This window comes from Salvelinus alpinus, chromosome 15 (genome assembly GCF_045679555.1).
Source record: "Salvelinus alpinus chromosome 15, SLU_Salpinus.1, whole genome shotgun sequence".
Classification (NCBI taxonomy): Eukaryota; Metazoa; Chordata; class Actinopteri; order Salmoniformes; family Salmonidae; genus Salvelinus; species Salvelinus alpinus.
This window is the reverse complement of record NC_092100.1, coordinates 50740347-50757508: the sequence shown is the minus strand read 5'-3', so window position 1 is coordinate 50757508 and position 17162 is coordinate 50740347. Positions and strand designations below refer to the sequence as shown.

At 42.9% G+C, this 17162-nt stretch overlaps 1 protein-coding gene across 1 annotated transcript in view; it reads right to left on the bottom strand.

The window, feature by feature from the left end:
* Positions 1–17162, bottom strand: part of cttnbp2 (cortactin binding protein 2) — a 90858-nt gene that overhangs the window by 67342 nt on the left and 6354 nt on the right. Inside the window, exon 2 of the mRNA XM_071344020.1 lies at positions 13471–13578. Within this exon, the coding sequence (XP_071200121.1) occupies positions 13471–13578 (108 nt within the window). The remainder of the gene's footprint in view (positions 1–13470; positions 13579–17162) is intronic.

The following is a 17162-nucleotide window of genomic DNA, read 5'->3' as shown; positions in this document are numbered from 1 at the left end:
GTGATTTGTTGAGCACATTCTTACTCCTGGGGGTATTTGGGCTTGTCATAACAAAGGGGAAAGAATAGTTAGACTCAATACATTTCAGCTTTTAATTTTAAGTTAATTTTGACAAATTATGAAAAACTTTGACATTATGGTGTGTAGGCCGGTGAGAAACAAATCTCATTTAATCCATTTTAAATTCAGACAGTAACACAACAAAGTGTGAGAGAGAAAAAAGTCCAGGGGTGTGAATCTTTTTTGTTGTTGTTGCTAGGTAGCGTTAGTTTGCGCTAGTCGACTGTACCTGCTCCAAAACTCTACTATTATTCATCCTATAGCTTGTTCCTCTTTTTAAAAAGTGAGCCAACATGTTTTCAGCACATTAATTTCCATGACTGATCATTTTCTCATGCGCTCTCTGCAACAGACATATAGTGAGCAATATGTTCCCAGATAGCACACACACACGTCTGCCCAATGTAGGCATGATGTATACAGGATACCTTGGGAAGATGCAGTTTAGACAGCGTTTACTCGTTGGCAAGACGTCTTGCAGATGTATGTAGAATGTCCACATTCTAAACTCTACAGTTTTACAACGTTTATACGTCGACCAGACATCAACATTCTGATGTCTATTCTGATGTCTCGACCGACATTTTCCCAATGTGCAAACGCTCTCCAAACTACACATTCCCCACGCAACTTGATAGGACGGCCAAAGGTTTGCATGTTATCTGGGTTTGGACCATCAAATTACAACAACGTCGCGGTAAAGAATAGCAATACATTTCGTATCCGCATCTAAGTGTCATGATAATATCGTGAGTTCCCTGGCTATTCCCAGCCCAAGATGACAGGGGGCGTTTTGCTAGCAAGATAGGTAAGGGTTGAGGTAGAGAAATACAGATAGAGAGATTTTGAGTACAGCTACAGTCTGTCTCTCTAACATCTCTCTTGGGCTTTCTGACTCTCGATCTCACTTTGTCACTCTCCTCTCTCTGTCGGACTCTCTCCCCCATCAGGCCTCTTATCCATGGCGACGCCGACAGCAGTCCTTGCTTGGTGACGTAACAACTGCTCGCAGCTGCTCCTCTCATTCTGTCACGAGCAACAAACCCCACCGCAAAACACCCACGGTGAATTAACAGTGTGTTGTGTGTGTGTGTGTGTGTATTGTTAATTTCCTTCTACTGCTAACGAGGGTCCATTCCACTCAACACTCACGCAACGTGCGCACATAACATAGAACTCTGTGGAACATACCATACTGCGCACTAGGAATGTGACAAATGGAAAAACATTCTTAAAGGGATATTTTGGGGTTTTTGCATGTTAGACCTCATTTTCCACTTATTTCTTTTAGTGTTGAAGCATCATCTAGACAGTGGTTTTAGTCAGAGTTCCATTCCTGAGATTTCTTTGGCTGGCTTAGTTGCTTGCATGGGCCATATAGTGGTAGTGGGCAGACAAAAAAAATAACATGCTTCAAAACGTCCCCACAAGAAACTCTACAGCCATCTCATGTCTATGTGGGCACTTGGCTATTTCCACTATTATGAGCATATTGAGAAGCATATTTATATATGAGCCATAATATACTGATGAAGACGTGGGAAATGGCAACAGGTGAGACGGGCAGATCGGCAGACCAGCAACAGCGTCCGGAGACAGGGAACTGGTGGTGGGAATGTGAAAAATCGGAGAAAAATGCAAGGCAATACCAACCCGAAATGTAGTGTGTTTGCTGTTCCCATGGGACTTGATAATGCCAACACTTAACTGCCGAAGACACTGATGATGTCGTTAACAGCACAACAGTCTGTGTGACAGATCATGCAGATTTCCCAGCCCTTATCAACCCAGGAGAAATTGAAACATTTTTCCATGCCTAAGATCAACTGAAGAAAAAGTGACCACGTCCAGAGGGACCAAACGGACAGCTGTCCATAGAGTAAGTAAACAGTTGAAATTGAAGCTATCAATAACGTATACATACCAATTTGAATGTATTATCTGTTTCCTATAATGATCCCTTATTGATCTTTTCCACTGTTCCATAGTCAATACTGTCTTGTTGCGTTTCGCATTGCGATGGAATTGGCACTCAAGGGAGAAGCTTGGAAAAGGTAATGCCGTCCTGCGTCGTTGAGGCCATCCGTAGAAAAGGAGTCTGAGGACGGACACACCTGCTTCTCCGAACCACTTGATTCTCAAGAACATGTAAAGACTGAACACATAATGACACCAAAATGTATTACACAACATGTCTATGGCTATTACCATGTAAATTAACTCAGCAAAAAAAAGAAAGAAAGGTCCTCACTGTCAACTGCGTTTATTTTCAGCAAACTTGACATGTGTAAATATTTGTATGAACATAACAAGATTCAACAACTGAGACAAACTGAACAAGTTCCACAGACATGTGACTAACAGAAATGGAATAATGTGTCCCTGAACAAAAGGGGGTGGGTCGAAATCAAAAGTAACAATCAGTATCTGGTGTGGCCACTAGCTGAATTAAGTACTGCAGTGCATCTCCTCATGGACTGCACCAGATTTGCCAGTTCTTGCTGTGAGACGTTACCCCACTATTCCACCAAGGCACCTGCAAGTTCCCAGACATTTCTGGGGGGAATGGCCCTAGCCCTCACCCTCTGATCCAACATGTCCCAGACTTGCTCAATGGGATTGAGATCCGGGCTCTTCGCTGGCCATGGCAGAATACTGACATTCCTGTCTTGCAGGAAATCACGCACAGAACGAGCAGTATGGCTGGTGGCATTGTCATGCTGGAGGGTCATGTCAGGATGAGCCTGCAGGAAGGGTACCACATGAGGGAGGAGGATGTCTTCCCTGTAACGCACAGTGTTGAGATTGCCTGCAATGACAACAAGCGCAGTCCGATGATGCTGTGACACACCGTCCCAGACCATCACGGACCCTCCACCTCGATCCCGCTCTAGAATACAGGCCTCGGTGTAACGCTCATTCCTTCGACGATAAACGCGAATCCGACCATCCCCCCTGGTGAGGGAAAACCGTGACTCGTCAGTGAAGAGCACTTTTTGCCAGTCCTGTCTGGTCCAGCGGCGGTGGGTTCGTGCCCTTAGGCAACGTTGTTACCGGTGATGTCTGGTGAGGACCTGCCTTAAAACAGGCCTACAAGCACTCAGTCTAGCCTCTCTCAGCCTATTGCGGACAGTCTGAGCACTGATGGAGGGATTGTGCGTTCCTGGTGTAACTCGGGCTGTTGTTGTTGCCATCCTGTACCTGTCCCGCAGGTGTGATGTCCAGATGTACCGATCCTGTGCAGGTGTTGTTACACGTGGTCTACCACTGCGAGAACGATCAGCTGTCCGTCCTGTCTCCCTGTAGCGCTGTCTCAGGCATCTCACAGTACGGACATTACAATTTATTGCCCTGGCCACATCTGCAGTCTTCATGCCTCCTTGCAGCATGCCTAAGGCACGTTTACGCAGATGAGCAGGGACCCTGGGCATCTTTCTATTGGTGTAAAAGTAAAACACACATACAACTAGTAAAAAAATACACTTCTGAATAAGTACACTACTACTTCAGCAATCCAACTACCTAAATAGCTTCTTCTTGTCATTTAGGCTATCCATATGCTAATCCCTGTCCTAGCTAGTGACCTCTAGGCTATCCGTATGCTAATCCCTGTCCTAGCTAGTGACCTCTAGGCTATCCCTATGCTAATCCCTGTCCTAGCTAGTGACCTCTAGGTTATGCGTATGCTAATCCCTGTCCTAGCTTGTGACCTCTAGGTTATGCGTATGCTAACCCCTGTCCTAGCTTGTGACCTCTAGGCTATCCGTATGCTAATCCCTGTCCTAGCTACAAGCTAGCTTGTTTTCCTTTTCCGTATTCCTGTATGTGTAGCCACGTGCTCTGTTGACAAGCGAGAGATAACACGCCTACTCCTGAGCACAAGACTTGTTGCTCAGGAGAGCGGAAAAACAACACTGCCAACATACTTCGGCTGAAGTAGCTTGTCCATTTTCTTCAAAAGCACAATTGCGGATGTTTGCAGATTATAAAAAAAAAAAAAATGTGAGTCTGGCCACTACATGACTCATGCAAGCAACTATGCAAGCCAAAGAAATCTCAGGTATGGAACTGACCTAAACAATTGTCTGGATGATGCTTAAACACTAAGTATTAAACACTAAATATGTGGAAAATGAGGTCTAACATGCTAAAAACCTAAATATCCCTTTAAAGTTTAAAACAGCAAAAAGTTTTTCCGTTAAAACAATAAGAAAAATTCTTAAAATTCCACATAAATACACAATGTAGCTGCTCTGTCAGATGGTTAAGCATTGCCCATGTACTACCATTACTCTACCTTAATTCCACCCCGCAAAGTTTGCATTTCCTTCTCATTTAACTTCTCAAAGTACTGCCATTCAGGACATTGCTGCTGTCGCTTGCCTTTCTCTGCCATTTTTCCAACTGGTAACGACAATGACGTAGCGGTGGAGAATCGACTCCAAAATAATTGATTCCTTGACTTCTTACACATCGACTCCCGGTGTCGACTCCCATTTCTGAGTGCCAAGACTCCTAAGATTCAGTATTTTTGGAACGGAGGAGACAAATTAGTTTCCATACTTCAGAGAACAAAATACACACATTTTTCATAGCGAGCTAGTTAGCGAGCGACGGAGAGAGTATAAGTCAGGTTGGCCACCTCACAATTTCTTGGCTTGCAATGTCTCGCAACTTCAGAACCCAATCTTATTTAAATATTTTTACATTTAAACTTTCACACCCCTACTGTGCACGCAGGCTTGGGCATTGCAAACTCCAACAGGCACACACTCTTAGGCTTTTTTTATTTGATCTTTATTTAACTAAACAAGTCAGTGAAGAACAAATTCTTATTTACAATGATGGCCTACGCCGGCCAAACCCTAATCTGGTTGTGATACAGCCTGGAATCGAACCAGGGTCTGTAACGATGCCTCTAGCACTGAGATGCAGTGCCTTAGACAGCTGCGCCACTCGGGAGCCCAGCCTACCTGGGGCACTCCTACAAAGGCAACACACACACACACACAGCCAAAAAACAGAGCATACACACAAACACACCAGGGTTTCCATTAGGAAAATGTGGCGCTGGACAAGATTTTAAATTACCGGCCAGTTGAGAAATTTACCGGACCCATATGCATTGGGCGCGTAAACCCATTAGGTGGCCCACCAACGGTGCTCAGAATGACAGGAATAACATTTAGATCACGTCTGTGATGAAGCTGCCAATAAAAATGACATTTTCAAACATTTGCCAAAACGCAATTTGCAGGAAAACACCATTCTAAACAGCGCACCGGATGCGAGCCGGTTCCATATGTGACAGAGAAATAAAATCTCTGTTAAAAGCGTAGAAAGAGGGGGAATCTAAAGATGCAACAACTAGGATGGGTTACTAATATGACTAGGATTGTGCCTTTGGCTTCTGGACAATGAAAGAAAGTTGATATGAAAATAGGCTTGGGGGGTGTATACTGTATACCAGGGTACTTGGAAAAAGCCACGGGATGTTTTTCCAAAACCGTTGAAACTATTCCTGATATTATTTTAGGAATTCGAATATTTGTAGCTACTTAAGTAAATACCTGCAGTCAACTTGTGCAATTTGTGAGAACATTGTTCTTCATTTCACCCATCACATTATTATAAAGCTTACCGTAATCCCCAGTCACATGGTGTTTGTTTACAAGCACACAACAGTGAGAGAGACCGGAGCCTTGTGAGTCACTCACTATTGTGCAGCATATGCCAGGTGATCTAATTACAGTATGGAATTTCCAACTGAATGTTTGCCAGCTAGATACCTTCTAACTATTTAGTTAACCAAATGTACAACAGTTTTCTAAATGTGTAACGATACTGAACAAAAATATAAACGCAACATGCAACAATTTCAATGATTTTACTGAGTTGCAGTTCATAGAAGGGAATCAGTCAATTTAAATAAATGTATTAGGCCTTATCTATGGATTTCACATGACTGGGAATAGAGATATGCATCTGTTGGTCACAGATACCTTTCAAAATAAGGTAGGGGCGTGGATCAGAAAAACAGTCAGTATCTGGTGTGACCAACATTTACCTCTAGTTCGCATAGAGTTGATCAGGCTGTTGATACCTTCTGTGGTCCAAGGTCATTGATGACTGCCTTCAGCTCATCTGCAATGTAGAGACCGGTGTGTCTGTTGTCCCTTGTGTCTGTGCCCTTATAGAATACTGGTTGAGGGGTGGAGGTGATGTAGTTAATTATTCCTTGCCCACGAACATTCGACCACCCATCAGAGATGACTGCAATACAGTTAGCTTTCTCTATGATTTACTTGACCTTCACTTGAACTCTGTTGAACTCTGCATCCAGCAAATGAGTAGATAAAGCATGTCTGGTTGGAGGGGTGTATGCTGGGCAAAGAACATAAAGAAATCTCTTCCAATACACGTTGCCTGTGAGAATCAGAGGTGAACCAGTTGCATAAGACATTCATCAGCATTTCTCTGACTACATTCCTCCATTGAGTCAAAAAAAAATCTGATTCCAGGAGGACCATGAGCTATTGCTAGGGTGTCTGATTCATCATTTTCACCTCGAATAGAAGTAGAGGGACTTTTGTCAGAGGTTGCTTGTTGTGAGCGCTGAGGGAACTTTATGCACTTGGCCAGATGATTCTGCATCTTTGTTGCATTCTTCACATATGATTTGGTAATCAAAACTTCCCAGAAAGCATGTAGTCCTTGGCTCAGACAGTGTAGTGGTGTGGGCTCAATAGCATCTCATTAGTGTGCAAGATCTTGAGAATCAGCTGTACACGTGATGGAAGAGTGCACTGTGGATGCAGAGGGTTGCAATTCCATTGAATTGGGGATAGTTTAACCAAAATATGCCACAAGACCTAGAATTGCCTTGTGTATCCCACAAAAAAATGGTTCACTGTTATAAGCTAACTTTTTTGATGAATTTCAGCAAAATTCCCGGGGCTTAACTTTACCGGAAAGTTTCTGACCCTTTGCAACCCTAGCGGCCAGCAAAAGCAGTTAACATGCGATTGCATTTAGAATTGCTGCGCAATGACTGGGCTTCTAAAAGCAGGTTTAACTCGAGCAGCAACGAGATGAGGATCTAGAGCGGAGGTGATATTCCGCTCAAAATAGGCTCTGTATGTGATAAGATACATGATGACTAATGAAAATACACATGCGCCAATATAATTCCACCAAATTATGTAAATGAACCTATAGACCGATAAGCATGACGGTCAAATGTATTTCCATCGACTGGTATTTCCATTAATGGGGGGAAAAAAGCATTATTATGCAATGGGATAGTTTTTTCTTCTGGTCAATATGGCCGACAACCATTTTATTTATTGGCTTTAAAAAATAAATTAAAAAATACAAAAACCAGCAATTACCGGCCAACAGTAACCCAGACAGACAGACAGACAGACAGACAGACAGACAGACAGACAGACAGACAGACAGACAGACAGACAGACAGACAGACAAAGCCAGGTTGAGAAAGAGAGGGGGGCTATTTCGGTGTTCTTCTCCCATTTCATTTGGCAATCAAGGTGGAACGACCACATTCACGCAACGCTAGAGTGATGCCTGACGCACATCAAACAGGCCTGTGCTGCGTCATCCAATCATCCGGGAGACAGTTCACCCTGTAGCCCGCCAGTCACCAGAGAGAGCGAGAGCAGCTTCCTAAGACCTACCTCCTAACCCTCTCTCTTCTCCAATTCCTCTGTGTTATAAGGCATCAGGTAGCCTAGTGGTTAGAGTGTTGGGCCAGTAACCGAAAGGTACTACTACGGCTGACCCTGTAAAACAACATTTCACCTATCCGATGTATGTGACAATAAAACATAAAACACAGAGAGAGACAGAGACAGAGAGACAGAGACAGAGAGAGAGAGAGAGAGAGACGACTCCAGTGTGCCATTCTCTCCAGAGACTAACCTGTCTCAGTCTGACAGGGCTTCAAATCCCCCACCCCTATCAGTGTCAAAATACATTTTAAACCCATTTAAAAAATAAAAATGTTATTACTTTGTCGAAGGGTAAAGTCTACAGATTCTAGTTTTGGAAACAGAAACCTGTATGGAGATAAAATGTATTACATAAATCCACCGGAGAGGCAGAGTGACGGGTGTATGTATATATAGATAACTGGATGGCTACGGAGGCTGGTCTACCTTGGCTGGTCTTAAGTCTCAGTTTAACCCTCTTCTCTCCGCCACACTAGCAAATTAGCATCCAACCAACCACCTGGCTCTGATGCCCACATAGCAACCAGACCCCCCCCGCATGGCGATAGAGTCCTCATGGAGATTTTTGGGTCATGTTACAACCCTGCTTTGAATAGCGACCACCATCATCACCACCCTCACACAATCCATGTCCCAAGGCTTATATATATATATTTTTTTTTTTAAATAAATAAAACTTGCTTGGGGCATCCTGCTATGCATAAAAGTTGGCTACATAATGCCTCAAGGATAAGGGTATCATAGCATCTTACTCATACAAGAGATCACACGCAGCTCTGTTGTTGGGAGCATGCGAGAGAATGAACCAAAGTCAGTAGTGGGTGGAATTAATATATGCCTGGTCTGCTGGACCTGTGCCCTTTTGGAATACTTAGCCTATAAAATGCTTCCTTCCTTACTTCCATGAAATAATCCCTGATCTAACAATTGCATAGGTCAAATCAGGGGATCCACCATATAGTTAGAATTTTTGTACATGAATTATGAACAAACATCCCCATGGGAGATTTCTGCACTCCAAAAAAGAGCTTCCACTGTAAAGCTGCAACATGTCACATTTTGGATGCCTGTCCAAAACATAGAAATGTGAGTTATAGATCTGCCATTCTCATTGAAAGCCTCTAATAAGTGGTAGATCTGATCTATATGCACCGTTTGTATGCTTCCAGTGCATTTTACTTTCGGTTTTGTATACCAGCTTCAAACAGCTGAAAATAAAATATTATGGGTTATGGAAAATATATTTCACAGCGGTTTAGATGTTACAATGATTCTCTACACAATGACCTCTTGTTTTGTCACAAACTGAAATTAGACAAACTATTAGAATTTTAGTAACTAGGAAATGATGGAGCGATTTCTGCATATTGCACCTTTAAAAAAAACTGTGTTTTATTACCCAGTCTTAGGTTAAGTGGTTGCCCGGACCAACTGCTACTAAACCCTGGTTGTTGACAGTTGATCATTGACAGACACGCTCAGCCACCATAAGAATGAGAGTGCTCTGCTGTACTGCTGCACTAATCATGTGACTGGTCTCGTTTGGCTAATCTGTTTACAGCCCTTCTATTCTCTAAGATGAAACTGATTCGCTGGCTCAGACAGTTTTAGCCACATGCTAATTAGTCGTCGCCACAAAAGCCTCTTAACACCCAAACACAAAACGCCAATACCAAGCCAAACGGCCCACCACACTTTAGTCTGTCAACATTTCAGAGGTCTGTATGTGTGGCGACATTAGGGACAGTGGGTGGCTCGGGGTGTCTGGTGTTTTGTACCGTAGTGTGGTTGGTAGTGCTGAGCGATTAGCGCTTTTTGAGGACGGTTTGGTTTCGGTTCAATTCTTAAATTATCACGGTTGTCAATTTTTTGTTGTTGATTTTATTACAATGCATTATGTGCGTTGAATGCTGTAACTGAGAATAAAACAATTACTACAAGTCCCATGATGCTCATTACTGCTTATCACTTAATAATAATTTATTCAAATTACTTTAATAAAATATTTCAGTTGTGTAATACATTTGTTTTATTTGATGACTTATTTCATTCCAAGTCATCATCTTTATAGAGCTGCTACCTACGCTGTCTGACAAAAATCACTATTTTAGTAGTTCTTCAAAGTAAATAAGGCATACTTTTATGACTGCTGAATACCAACTATCGATCACTTAGATCATGTACTTTCAGGTAGAGATACAGCTGCTCTCTATGTCTCCTGGATTCTTTGTGTAAAAGAAACGCAGACCGGACAAGGGTCATTGTAGTTAATTACCACGTTTTATGCCCTAAACTATGTAGAATATTGGCCTGCTGGAAACTACAACTCCCTATTACATCGCACAGTTCAGGCTGGATCTGATGTATCTCTAGAGAAACTGTGTGGTGCTCATTGAGCGCACAGGGAAAAAAAGACAAAAATAAACGAAATTCAGATAATTAAACCGACGTCGGTCAATTAGTTGTTTACAACAAAACTAAATCTTGGTTAAATGGCACAGCACTAGTGGTTGGTTTAAAAGAAGAGGACATGTCTAACTGTGTGATATCAATGGCTCTAGCCAGCTGGTCTCCAGATGACACTTTTTTTTATGGCTCCGTTCGTTCTGGCGATTTGAGGGGATTTTGCCAGCCAAATCTTCTCTGGCACACAGTCCATCCCACTTTCACAGAGGATGTCAGCCTCTCCACCCCTCTCACCTTCTCAAGACGTCAAGATGTGGGCCCCTTATCTCTGTCCTCAACTCTTTATTTCCCTTCCCATTTATTTTCCTCTCAATTCAATGGGCTCTATTGGCATAGGAAACATATGCTTACAGCGCCAAAGCAAGTGAAACAGACAAACAAAACGGGAAACACTCTCTTTTTCTCAGGGTATAGACCCCTCCCCCCCTCTCTATCCATCCATCCATCGCTCTCCTCCCTCTTTGAGCAGGCTTATCTCAGGGAGAACAAGTAGGGTCTTTGTGTTTGGGACAGTCGTCACGACAGTAAAGAGGGCTTTATTTATTTTTTGCAGCGATATGATATCCACAGGGAGGGAGCCGGGAAGAACACTAAAAGCCAGCATGAATGCCAGAGAGAAAGAATGAGAAAGAGAGAAACAGAGGGAACGAGAGATGGGTGTTCATTTGGAAAGTATTCAGACCCCTTGACTTTTTCCACATTTTGTTACGTTACAGCCATATTCTCAAATGGATTCAATTGTATTTTTCTCAATCTACACACAATGCCTCATAAAAAACAAAGCAAACTGTTTTTTAAGAATGTTTGCAAATGCATAAAAAAATAAAACACTGACAAATGACATTTGTAGTATAGTATTCAGACCCTTTACTCAGTACTTTGTTGAAGCACCTTTGGCAGCGAATACAGCCTCGAGTCTTCTTGGGTATGACGCTACAAGCTTGGCACACCTGTATTTGGGGAGTTTCTCCCATTCTTCTCTGCAGATCCTCTCAAGTTCTGTCATGTTGGATGGGGAGCGTTGCTGCAGAGATATTTTCAGGGCTCTCCATAGATGTTCAAGTCCGGGTCACTAAAGGACATTCAGAGACTTGTCCCGAAGCCACTCCTGCGTTGTCTTGGCTAGGTGCATAGGGTCGTTGTCCTGTTGGAAGGTGAACCGTCGCCCCAGTATGAGGTCCTGAGCGTTTTGGAGCAGGTTCTCATCAAGGATCTCTCTGTACTTTGCTCTGTTCATCTTTCCCTCGATCCTGACTAGCATCCCAGTGCCTGCCACTGAAAAACATCCCCACAGCATGATGCTGCCACCACCATGCTTCACCGTAGGGATGGTGCCAGGTTTCCCCTCCAGACATGATGGTTGGCATTCAGGCCAAATAGTTCAATCTTTGTTTCATCAGACCAGATAATCTTGTTTCTCATGGTCTGAGAGTCTTTAGGTGCCTTTTGGCAAACTCCAAGCGGGCTGTGATGTGCCCTTTACTGAGGAGTGGTAAAAGGCACAAGACAGTAAAGGCTTACTACCATAAAGCCCTGATTGGTGGAGTGCTGTAGAGATGGGAGAACCTTCCAGAAGGACAACCATCTCTGTCAAAGTGACCATCAGGGTTCTTGGTCACCTCCCCGACCGAGGCACTTCTCCCCCAAGTGCTCAGTTTGGCCGGGCGGCCAGCTGTAAGAAGAGTCTTGGTTCCAAACTTCTTCCATTTAAGAATGATGGAGGACACTGTGTTCATGGGAACCTTCAATGCTGCAGAAATGTTTTGGTACCCTTCCCCAGATCTGTGTCGACACAATCCTGTCTCAGAGCTCTACGGACAATTCCTTCGACCCCATGGCTTGGTTTTGCTCTGACATGCACTGTCAACTGTGGAACATTATATAGACAGGTGTGTGCCTTTCCAAATCATGTCGAATCAATTGAATTGACCACAGGTGGACTCCAATCAAGTTGTAGAAACATCTCAAGGATGATCAATAGAAACAGGATGCACCTGAGCTCAATTTCAAGTCTCATAGCAAAGGGTCTGAATACTTATGTAAATAAAAGGTATTTGTTTTTCATTTATATAAATTAGCAAAAAGTTTAAAAAAAATCTGTTTTCACTTTGTCATTATGGGGTAGTGTGTAGATTGATGAGGATTTTTTTGTTTGTTATACATTTGAGAACACATTTGAGAACACATTTGAGAACAAGGATGTAATGTATCAAAATGTGGAAAAGGTCAAGGGGTCTGAATACTTTCCGAATGCACCGTATAGATCCAAACCAAGCACAGCCAGTGCCTAGACACAAGGAAGAAAAAAAAAGATGCCAGAAAACACTGTTCAAGGCCAGTCAGGTCGATAAGGACAACAAAAAAACGCACTACATCAAAGAAAAACTGCAATATCTACAGTACAAACCGCATTTCTCACCAGTAGAGAACAACGTGCTGATTTCAATATCACTTTCCAGAGGCTAAGAAAAGAGATTGGCCTCAATCCCATCTCCAGCCCTGGTCCCAGAACTACTCAACATTAAGAAACCTATTAAAAAAGTTTAAGAGGACAGGACAGCTCGAAGTGGAGCAGCGAGCGAAATACAGTGGTGTGATTCTGACCTAAATACAGCAGAGAGAGGGGGGGGGGGGGATAGAGAGGGAGAGAGTGTCCTGAAAGGTTCTTCTCACAGAAATAACTCGCCACTTAGCCCCCGAGCAGGACAGATAGTCACCTCAATGCCAGGGCACACAACCGAGAGTAACGGACACCATGTCACCTTGTCTGCATCCAATTTAACCACATCATCCATCGCATCTGCATTGTAGAACCTTCTCAATCCAAATAGAGTAACCTCTTCCTGACTGTAGAACTTCCAGATTTTGGTCAAAGTGGTCCTTACAACAACAAGCCTACACAAATAGCATCCTTCATCCATATCGCTGACAAGTAAACACTGACGTATCACAGTCCGCATATCTATTGAGCAAGTCCATATAGATTTCTACAGCTTGCATCATCTGTAACTGCGGTTCAATTCCCAATTGCATTTTCTAATGAGGGTACTGAAAACTTAGGTGTGTGTGTGTGTGTGTGTGTGTGTGTGTGTGTGTGTGTGTGTGTGTGTGTGTGTGTGTGTGTGTGTGTGTGTGTGTGTGTGTGTGTGTGTGTGTGTGTGTGTGTGTGTGTGTGTGTGTGGTCCAGACTCACCCTCAGGGCTTCTATGACCAGGTCCCGGGCCTCCAGCTCTCCCTCCATGATGCTGAGCAGGGTCAGGAGCTCCGGCTTGCTCAGATTATCCATGTTAAACTCACATTTCTGCAACACGCACACACAGAAAGATAAGTTATATTTGCAACATATGAAACATTTTAATATAACTAGAACACATTTTTCTCCTGAAATAATTTGACACCATGTTCTATAGAACATGTTTCTATTAATCCTTGGGAAATCCCACATACGTAGAACTTCAGAGCACCAACTTACTGCAAACTTGCACCACCAACAGCAACAAAACAGTTGGGTTTGCAAGTTGTATGATGACAAACATAACTCATTCCTCAGATAGTTTCATAACCTTAATAAAACCTAAAATGCCTGGCCGAACCTTGAGGCTATTAAGGTCCAATTACATTAAGCCACATCATTAAACGCTGATTTTGCCAGACGGACCCGCAGGGCGAACGGACAGGGAGAAAGAATGCGGATGAGGGTAATTGTGAGTGACCGGACCACTTTCTACTGCTGCTTCAATCAATTAAAAAGCTTTTCCATCCTTTCTGACTGTTGCCCTTAAAAAGCGAAATAAAACATCCTTAAAACAAGAAAAATGTCAGACTGTACGTTGTTCCTGGGTTTATCCGAATGGTAGCTAGTATGGTGAGGAGCGAAGACATTGGAACGGCGGCTGGTTCGTCTGCATTCCATGACAGAGACAACAGTGTAAAAAACTAACTGACAGATGACAGACTGAAGACTCGTTGTCCTGATTGAATAAGAAGAACTTGTCTAGGCATCCTCAGCTTTGAAGATATTGGGAATTTAACTGAACTGAATTCATATAAGTGTACAATGAAAATGAGAGAACGTCACAGGCAGAGATACACGGAGGTAAGATTGGGTGGGAGAAAGTTACTTGGCAAGAACATCTGCAGAGAAACCCTCTCTTGTAGAAACTAGAGGTCGACCGATTATGACTTTTCAACACCGATACGATTATTGGAGGACCAAAAAAGCCGATGCCGATTAATCGGACGATATATATATATTTTTTTGTAATAATGACAATTACAACAATACTGAATGAACACTTATTTTAACTTAATATAATAAATCAATAAAATCTATTTAGCCTCAAATAAATAATGAAACATGTTCAATTTGGTTTAAATAATGCAAAAACAAAGTGTTGGAGAAGAAAGTAAAAGTGCAATATGTGCCATGTAAGAAAGCTAACGTTTAAGTTCCTTGCTCAGAACATGAGAACATATGAAAGCTGGTGGTTCCTTTTAACATGAGTCTCAATATTCCCAGGTAAGAAGTTTTAGGTTGTAGTTATTATAGGAATTATAGGACTATTTCTCTCTATACGATTTGTATTACATATACCTTTGACTATTGGATGTTCTTATAGGCACTTTAGTATTGCCAGTGTAACAGTATAGCTTCCATCCCTCTCCTCGCCGCTACCTGGGCTCGAACCAGGAACACATCGACAACAGCCACCCTCGAAGCAGCGTTACCCATGCAGAGCAAGGGGAACAACTACTCCAAGTCTCAGAGCGAGTGACATTTGAAACGCTATTAGCGCGCACCCCGCTAACCATTTCACATCGGTTACACCAGCCTAATCTCGGGAGTTGATAGGCTTGAATTCATAAACACCAGAGCCGCTGGCAAAACGCACGAAAGTGCGTTTTGAATGAATGCTTACGAGCTTGCTGGTGCCCACCATCGCTCAGTCAGACTGCTCTATCAAATCATAGACTTAATTATAACATAATAACACACAGAAATACGAGCCTTAGGTCATTAATATGGTCGAATCCGGAAACTATCATCTCGAAAACAAAACATTTAATCTTTCAGTGAAATACAGAACCGTTCCGTATTTTATCTAATGCGTGGCATCCATCAGTCTAAATATTCCTGTTACATTGCACAACCTTCAATGTTATGTCATAATTACGTAAAATTCTGGCAAATTAGTTCGCAATGAGCCAGGCGGCTCGAACTGTTGCATATACCCTGACTCTGCGTGCAATGAACGCAAGAGAAGTGACACAATTTCACCTGGTTAATATTGCCTGCTAACCTGGATTTCTTTTAGCTAAATATGCAGGTTTAAAAATATATACTTCTGTGTTGTGTATTGATTTCAGGAAAGGCATTGATGTTTATGGTTAGGTACACGTTGGAGCAACGACAGTCCTTTTTCACGAATGCGCACTGCATCGATTATATGAAACGCAGGACACGCTAGATAAACTAGTAATATCATCAACCATGTGTAGTTATAACTAGTGATTATGATTGATTGATTGATTGTTTTTCATAAGATAAGTTTAATGCTAGCTAGCAACTTACTTTGGCTTCTTACTGCATTCGTGTAACAGGCGGGCTCCTCGTTAGAAAGAAGAAAGGCTTTTGAAAAAGTAACAATTTTTCATAAAATTATACCGTTTTCTTAGCTAGCTAAGTTGTTTACCTGTTGCTAGGCAGTTGCTAGGGACATTCCTGAAAGAAGCTAGCTAGCTAACAAGGAGTGTCTAGTTGGCAGAAGAGAAGAAGGGACAAAGAAGGGACAAAGTGGGACAAAATAAGGACAGAAGAAAAGGGAAAGGGGACATTAAGGTGAAGCAGTCCTCTAAAGACACAAAAGACAATAATACAAGAAACAACACTTCTATTGCCTCTCCCTCTACGATACGCACTTCCGGTTTGGTTTGGAGCGAGTAGTTGCATTCCGCTTTGCTCCACAGGTAGTATTACAGGTAGTATTACATTTCATTTCATTACAGTACAACAGTTTGATTTGTTTGATCTTAGCTGGCTACATAGCCGTCTTTGTATCCAAGATAATTGTGTAGTCTAGAGTAATTGTCGAGGTTACCTAGCCAGTTAGAGGTTACCTAGCCAGCTACACTTTCAAACAAAGTCAACAACGCAGCCACTGCTAGCTAGCATATTTCACCAGCCAGCAGTACTATATCATTTTAGTCAATAAGATTTTTTGCAACGTAAGCTTAACTTTCTGAACATTCGAGACGTGTAGTCCACTTGTCATTCCAATCTCCTTTGCATTAGCGTAGCCTCTTCTGTAGCCTGTCAACTATGTGTCTGTCTATCCCTGTTCTCTCCTCTCTGCACAGACCATACAAACGCTTCACACCGCGTGGCCGCTGCTACTCTAACCTGGTGGTCCCAGCGCGCACGACCCACGTGGAGTTCCAGGTCTCAGGCAGCCTCTGGAACTGCCGATCTGCGGCCAACAAGGCAGAGTTCATCTCAGCCTATGCTTCCCTCCAGTCCCTCGACTTCTTGGCACTGACGGAAACATGGATTACCACTGATAACACTGCTACTCCTACTGCTCTCTCCTCGTCTGCCCACGTGTTCTCGCACACCCCGAGAGCTTCTGGTCAGCGGGGTGGTGGCACTGGGATCCTCATCTCTCCCAAGTGGACATTCTCTCTTTCTCCCCTGACCCATCTGTCTATCGCCTCCTTTGAATTCCATGCTGTCACAGTTACCAGCCCTTTCAAGCTTAACATCCTTATCATTTATCGCCCTCCAGGTTCCCTTGGAGAGTTCATCAATGAGCTTGACGCCCTGATAAGTTCCTTTCCTGAGGATGGCTCACCTCTCACAGTTCTGGGTGACTTTAACCTCCCCACGTC